At 61.9% G+C, this 7,125-nt stretch overlaps 1 protein-coding gene and 1 non-coding gene across 2 annotated transcripts in view; both read left to right on the top strand.

Annotated features, from left to right (window-relative positions):
* The window catches only part of NFATC1 (nuclear factor of activated T cells 1), a 102,390-nt gene that overhangs the window by 16,156 nt on the left and 79,109 nt on the right, over nucleotides 1-7,125 (top strand). The window contains exon 3 of the mRNA XM_023521126.1: nucleotides 4,542-4,701. Within this exon, the coding sequence (XP_023376894.1) occupies nucleotides 4,542-4,701 (160 nt within the window). The remainder of the gene's footprint in view (nucleotides 1-4,541; nucleotides 4,702-7,125) is intronic.
* Nucleotides 1,794-1,912, top strand: LOC111729982. Its single transcript, XR_002776496.1, has one exon. It is a non-coding gene; the product is annotated as a 5S ribosomal RNA (ribosomal RNA).

Below are 7,125 nucleotides of genomic sequence, written 5' to 3' on the forward strand. Positions count from 1 at the left end.
TCCCCGAGTGGCCGGAGGGAGCGGCTGACCGCGAGCCCGACAGCGTGGACCTTGGCCGAGGAAACCCGATTTCTCCTGTGCTTTGGGTCAGCGTGTGGGTGGCCTCGGTGCTGGAAGGAAGCTTGAGAAAAACTCTTCACAGCTTTCCTATGTGAAGGACACACAGAGCTCGGTAAACAATGAGGCTTTCTCGTGGGAAATGGGCGGTCTGCAGCAGCCCGGGGCAGGTGATTCAGACCGGGAGTGCGGGGGCATCTTTTTCCGCCCGGGGAGGCCTCATCCACACACAGCGCAGAGCGAAGAGGTGACTCGCTTCACTTGTGCTGTGACACGCGGCGTCCCCCAGCGAGGGCAGCAGGGCTGGCGAACTCCCTGGCAAACAGCAAAGCTGGAGCCATGCTGCTGTGTGACCACAGACCATCCGGGCCCCCGGCGGCCCGCGGAGGCCACGGCCATGGTGCCCATCCTCCACCCGGTGCCACCTGTGCCCCGGCGGGTGGCGGTGACAGTCACGTGAAGGAAACAGCGAGGCTTAGCGCGGACTGGTGTGGGGTGCGGGGCTGTGTGTGGCAGCAGCTTGCCAGCCTCGTCTGGGAGGTGGTGATCTGGTAGCAGGTGATGGTCTGGATTCCCGTGTACCAGGCACAATGACAAGCTTCTAAAACTTTTTTGTTTTGAGAATTCAGAAAGTTGCAGAGACATCCATGTCCCCTTCAGCCCCAGTCCCCACTGGTGACACATTCTGCAGTCACTGCAGCCGACAGGTGGCCCAGCTGTGGAGCTGGAGGGGCCCAACCCGGTGCCGGGCTGGCCACCCCCCCAGCCCCTCCTCAGCCCCCGACGGACCCTCCCGCGGCTCAGTGCCCATTGGCACCCTCACTTCGCAAGCGAGAACTTTGCAAGGATTCGGGAACGACGTGTGGACCGCTGGAAGTCGCCAGGTTCTGCGGGCTCGGCCTTGGGCCACAGACTCCCGTCCGCCCGCAGGACCGTTCGGGGGCGCGACTGCGTGTGCGTGGTCCCTGTGCCGTGTTTGAGAAGCTGCCCATTGTGTGATGGGCACAGACCACGTCCCACTGTTTATGACCGAACTCGCTGGGTCTCGCCTCATGCCTGGGGGTCATGAGCGCCGTTCGCCTGGCTGACGGTATTCAGTAAGGACAGTGACCGTCACTCTGGAGCCACCTTCGCAGGCCCTGAAGGAGCAGGCTCTCTGACGGGATGGGGCCAGAGGCTACACTAATTCCAGTAAAACGCATGTGAGAACCCAGCCACGCAGTGGTCTGGAGGTTTGCACGAGCCCACACTCCTCGTTAACGTGCGACGCTCTTGGCACGTCGTCGTGGTTACAGGACAGTGCAGCTTAGATGCCCCCCGGAGTGGGTGTGGTCAGGGTTACAGCACAGCTGGCCTGGTGCTGGCCTATGGCGCAGCATGAGTGTCACCTGTCACCAGACAGCCCCGTGAGCACCTGGGGCGTCTGGAGGTGTGTCCTGAGCATCAGATGTTCATGCTCTTTGATGAGACTGTGACCTGTGCCAAGGGAACAAGCGGAAAGGTGGCCAGGACCGCCAGCCTGGACTTGCGCGTCTTCGGTATTGATAAGAGCAGTGAGCTGGGGACACCCGGAAGCCAGTGGGGAGAGTGCTGACCAGTTCTCATGGGACAGTGTGAGGCTGTGATGAAACTGTCCCTGACCAACACACTGAGGCACTGAAAACGTGATCGTTAAACTGTGAAAAAGCCGGAGTATCATGTTACATATTTTATTTCATTAAGAGATACACCTTTCAGTCTACGGCCACGCCACCCTGAACACGCCCGATCCCGTCTGATCTCGGAAGCTAAGCAGGGTCAGGCCTGGTTAGTACTTGGATGGGAGACCACCTAGGAAGACCAGGTGCTGTAGGCGTAGAACAAACAAACAAAAAAGATATACACCTTTTTATATAAAAACGCTTTCAGACGCACACCGAATCCCAGACGTCATTCCTCTGGGCGATTTGAGACGCACACCCTGTGGGTAAGTAGACAACAGCGTAGCTTCTGTTTGTGCAGATCCGGGGGGCCTTAGATGCGAACTCAGCCACCTGTTTTCCTAGTTGCATTGAGTGCAACTTTTTAAAAAGTGAGTTGAGCGGAAGGTGAGTTTGAGGCGTGGGATCGTCTATTGTATTCTGCCGGTGGAGCGGGCGATGCGGCTGAGGCAGGGACCCTGCAGGTGGGTGGGGACCAGGGCAGGAAGAGGGCAGCTGTGTCTGGCCACTCTCCTCCAGGCCTAGGCCCTTTCTCTGAATCAGACAAATTTGCACTTGCCGTGGACCTTGGGAATTCGTGCTGAAAATTTCCAGCCCCAGACCATAATTTTAATTGTTTATGTTATAATATTTATTTTGTGAGCCATTCTGACTTTCAGCTATGCACAGTGTGTCGCTGACTCCACCAAGGATTCACGAGCAGATTGTCCCACGATTTACCCTGTGACATTTGGGTGCAGGGCGCCCTTCTGTCCTGAGCCGAGGGGCAGGGTTTTCCTCCGCTCCATCTCTGTCTCTCTCTGTCTCTCTCTCTCTCTCTCTCTTTTAATTTCCTGGGAGTCAGAGGGACCTAACTTTTTATTTGCTTCTTTTTCTGTTTGTAGTGAAAGATGTCTTATTAGTCAGGTCAACAGTTTACGTGTAACGAAGGGTAGCACAGTGGGTGCTGTCGACAGAGGCCCGGCCACTGGCAGCAGGGTCTCGGGATCTTGGGGTCTTGGCGGCACTTGCTGGTGCCATCTGTCTGGGGGCCGGGGCGGACTCCATGAAGTGGTGGTCATGTGTCGGCCCAGCGGCCCCGTCCCCCGCCCCGGCCCCTGTGGGCGGCCCAGCGGGCAGCGGCCGCTCCTTCCTCCTGGCAGAGTTGCCGGAAACAGAGCAGTGACGCTGCTAACCTCAGGCAGGAAATGCCTCTGCCGGCCTCAGCCCGTGAGGCTGCCACACGCATCATGGCGCTTCTCTGGTCAGGAGCTCTCGCCCGGCTGCTGTGTCGTGTCGCTCAGAGGTGGCACTGCATCTGACGGTGGCTGGCACACATGCCCAGCCCCGCGACTTCGCATTTTCTCATTCTCAGGCTCGAGCGTGTTTGTTCCACGTTTATTGCTCAAGTTATAGGGTTGAACTTCTCTAGTGGTGACAGAGGTTGTGCTGGGTGAGAAGCATGGTGGCCACTGGCGTCATGTGGACTCTGAGGGGCGTCCTCCTCCATCACGCTCATGTCTGTTGGGTCGTAGGTTGGTGGCAAAGAGCAGTGGTCGCCAATCTTTTTGGCCCCAGGGACTGGTGGTCCCGTGAGAATCTAGTGCCTGCTGATCTGAGGCGGAGCTGAGGCGGTGATGCTGGCGCTGGGGAGCGGCTGCAAACACAGATGAAGCTTTACTCATTAGCCCACCACTCCCCTCCTGCTCGGTGGCCCATTCCTGACAGGCCAGGGACCGGGACCGGCCTGCAGCCTGGGGGTTGGGGACCCCCAGCATGGAGGGCTTTAAGCGAAGCCACCAGGCAGAGGCACAGAGGGAGGGAGGGAGGCCCCGGGCTTGAGGTGGCCCTACATAGGACCGCTTTCAGAGCAGAGGGCTGAGGGCTGTGGGAGACTGTCCCCCATGAGCCCCCCACGTGGGAGCCGTCCCTGTGCTGAGAGGCTGTCTTTGGCCCCACTCCCACGGCCGCGCCCTCCAGCCACTGGCTGCTGGCCCGTATCTGTGGGGGTCCCATTATGATCTGGAGGTTCTGACTGGGGCGCAGCCTCCTCGTGCTTACACGTCTCGGGTTTGCCGAGGGGAAGTGCGTGCAGCTGCTGGCTCACCAGGGGTCGGCACGGGCAGTGTGGCTCTTTTCTGTCGGGACCCCACAGCACGTCCTGCGGGGGTAGGAGGGGCCCTTGAGGTCGTGCAGACCTGGCTTCGGGCACCTGGCCCACCTTGCAAGGCCCAGTCCCTCACCTACAGAATGGGCTGTTGTGTCTACATGCAGTGCCCTGGGTTCTGGGGACACGCGCCACGCTCTCGCCCTTACCCCTCGCCAGTGCCAAAACTTAGTGTCACCTCTGGGTGACATTAAGTAACAAACAAGCTCGCAGAGAACCCTCCTGGCTGCACAGCTGTTCTCTCGGTCCCCACTGGGCAGGCTGTCCCGTTGGTCTGCACGAGTCATGGGGTTTGGGGCCACCACCCCCAGAGGGTGGTGTGGGGGAGGGAGAATCAGGCTCGCGAGGTCTCAGACCTGGCACAACCCTCCGTGATTCCAGAAAGATCTTTGATTAGTGCTGCACCCTGCCTCAATCTTATGGAGGTTACGTAATTGATGGGGGCCTGCCGTGTAAGGCGCGTGTGGAAAGTGTCTCCCTCGGCCACATCGCGGAGATGGCCAGGCCCTAGCCGCACGCGGTCACGTAGACGCCGGCTCTGGAGACTTCCGAGTGGCTCCCGGCAAGACCGGCCCTCGCAGTGGGGGCGCAGGCGTTGGGTGGCCTGCGCTCACGTCTAACGCTCTGCCTCCTTCCAGCCCGACCCTGCCTGCTCTGGACTGGCAGCTGCCGTCGCACTCGGGACCCTACGAGCTGAGGATCGAGGTGCAGCCGAAGTCGCACCACCGAGCCCACTACGAGACGGAGGGCAGCCGGGGGGCCGTGAAGGCGTCAGCCGGAGGACACCCCAGCGTGCAGGTAGCGCGTCGGCCGGGCAGCTTGGTGGGGACGCCCGACGGTGCCGCCCGGCCGCCCCCTTCCGAGCGTGTCCCGCGTCACGGCTGGTCTGGCGGGGCTCCGCACACTCAGGCACGCCCCTGCCTCTGCCCTCGGTGTGTTCGGTGGCCAGAGGGGACATCGTAGGCCCCTGTTACCGCAGCTTATCTGTCAGCTGCAGTCACCGAACCTCGGCTGTGTGGAAATGGGAACCCCTCTACAGCAAAGCTGCGCTTCGGGGACGCAAAACCTGGCCCGGGGCCGGACGGGTAGCCTGTCCGCCGGGGGGGACGGAGTGGGCGGCGTTGCTGACAGGTGGCGTGGCTTGTGGTGCGTCACTGAGTGACTTCAGCCGCCAGCCCTGCTGCTCTTCATCTGGCTGGACACTGTCCACCTGTGCCAGCGGCTCTGACACGGAAAAGTAGCGGGGAGGGAAACTGAAGTCGAGGAGAGTGGCTTGGCCAGGAGAGCCGGGGGCAGTGAGGACCCGCCCCGCTTCCCGCGAGGGGCTGGCGGGCAGGGGGCTGGGGCGCCCTGCGCGCTATTTGGTTCTTGAGGTTCGTTGGTATGGGAAACGTAAACGGAAATGAGTGTAACCTGCAGACAGAAGTGCTTACTTTGAGGAGCTTCCTTATAACAAATTCGCGGGAAGAGCTTTATCCGAACCGAGGAGAGAAGCTCGTGTCTGCTGAGAGGGGGCTGAACTCTGCTCCCAGTGGCCTGGCCATAGGTTTCAGCCCGGCCGTGGCGCCCACGTCCACCCTGCGCGTGTACCCCACACATGGGATGTACCAGTGGGGGACACAGGTCTCCTCGTGACCACGCCCCCACACAGGGAGAGACAGGCAGTGTGCACAGGAGTGTCCAGTGTGGTGGTCAGGGCCAGGTGAAGATTGAAGTCCAGGGGTCTGGGGCTACGGGTATTTCTGGGAGTGGCCTGGTGCCGTCCCGCAGGCTGCAGGCCCTTTGTGACCCTCGGTCATGGGCAGAGCCCAGCAAAACAGGGGCGCACGGCCTCCCTGCCCTGTCCAGCCGAGCCCTGCCCTGCCCTGCCCTGCTCAGAAATGTCCGGTCCTGCCAGCATATGGGTCAGGTGGGGGGCGGGGGAGTGTGTGCCTGGCCCGCGGCAGAGCCCTGGGACTCTCCCTCGGGACTGGCCCTGTTCCCGGACCCCTGCCCTGTCCCCAGACCTCTGTCCTGTTCCCGGACCCCTGCCCTGAACCGTTGCCTCCTGGGCTGCTTTCTGAAGTCGCCGAGGCCGAGATCGGCTGTTCAGCCTCTTGCATGTGGCCTAACAGTGGGTCAGCACAGCTGACCGAGATTCCTCGGCCACCACCATAGGTCTGCCACAGCGCGTCCCGTCCCCGCGGACCAGCCTTTGATCTGGACGTCTTCAGTGGTTGACTTGATCCATTCCACCTCCCTCTGTAAAACCGAGGTTGTCAGACTGTGGCTCCCGCCCGGCCTCACAGGGCCGCACGACACACGAGGCTGTGCCAGGCGGAGCTGGGGCCTGGTGGCCCAGTGGTCCATCCCCGTGGAGGGCCCACCCGAGGCGTCAGGCCCAGGGCAGCCCGTGCGGGCTCACGCGGGGGAGGCCGACAGGCACGCACCACGCAGGGAGCCGCCTGGGGGTGGCCCCGCCTCACAGCGCTCTGGGGACACCACTTACCCGGAGTCACCGCGGTCATGGCTGGCAGGAAGGGAGCTGTGGGCACCACAGCAGGGACACAGTGTCGCCACCCTTCTCCAGCTGCACTGTGAACTCCCAGACGGGCTGTTTGGCGGGCGTCAGAGGTCCCTTTGGTCACATGTTAGCTAACAAGCCGTACGTGCCCTGGACCCTGACGTGACAGCCACGATGGGGGTGAGTTTGGCCCAGCCCAGAGCTCCAGGCCGTGCAGTGTTGACAAAGGGTGCTTCTCCCCAAACTGCACCCCCCACAGACTGGGTGCCCCACCCTGCCATCCAGGGAATGATGCAAGCGGAAAAAGTGCCCAGCAGGGCATCGTAATTTTATTAATTTTATTCCATCTAGGTAAATAAAAAGCTTGCGAGGGACGGAGGGCACGGAGGCAAATGGCCGTCCGCCCAGGCGAGAGCCAGCACGACAGGGAAGGTGCTGGGAGGGCGGCCCTCGGCCGGGCTCGGGGACGGCGGGTTTCGTGGCTGTGCGCTTGGTGCCAATTACTACCTGCTTGGCGAGCTGCTCGGCGCGGCACCGCGGCCGCTGGCATTTTAGCCGCCGCCTTCCCGGGCGGGGGCAGGTCAGGCGGCGCCTGCGTTCAGCCGGTCACCACAGGCGCTGCGGTCCCTCCCTGCTGAGGTCTGCACGGAACGAGAGCGCGAGGCGTGCGGCGGAAGGGACGGCACAGCGGAGGGGCCGGGAGGAGAAATGAAAATGAG

Source organism: Pteropus vampyrus, unplaced genomic scaffold, assembly GCF_000151845.1.
Source record: "Pteropus vampyrus isolate Shadow unplaced genomic scaffold, Pvam_2.0 Scaffold295, whole genome shotgun sequence".
Taxonomy (NCBI): Eukaryota; Metazoa; Chordata; class Mammalia; order Chiroptera; family Pteropodidae; genus Pteropus; species Pteropus vampyrus.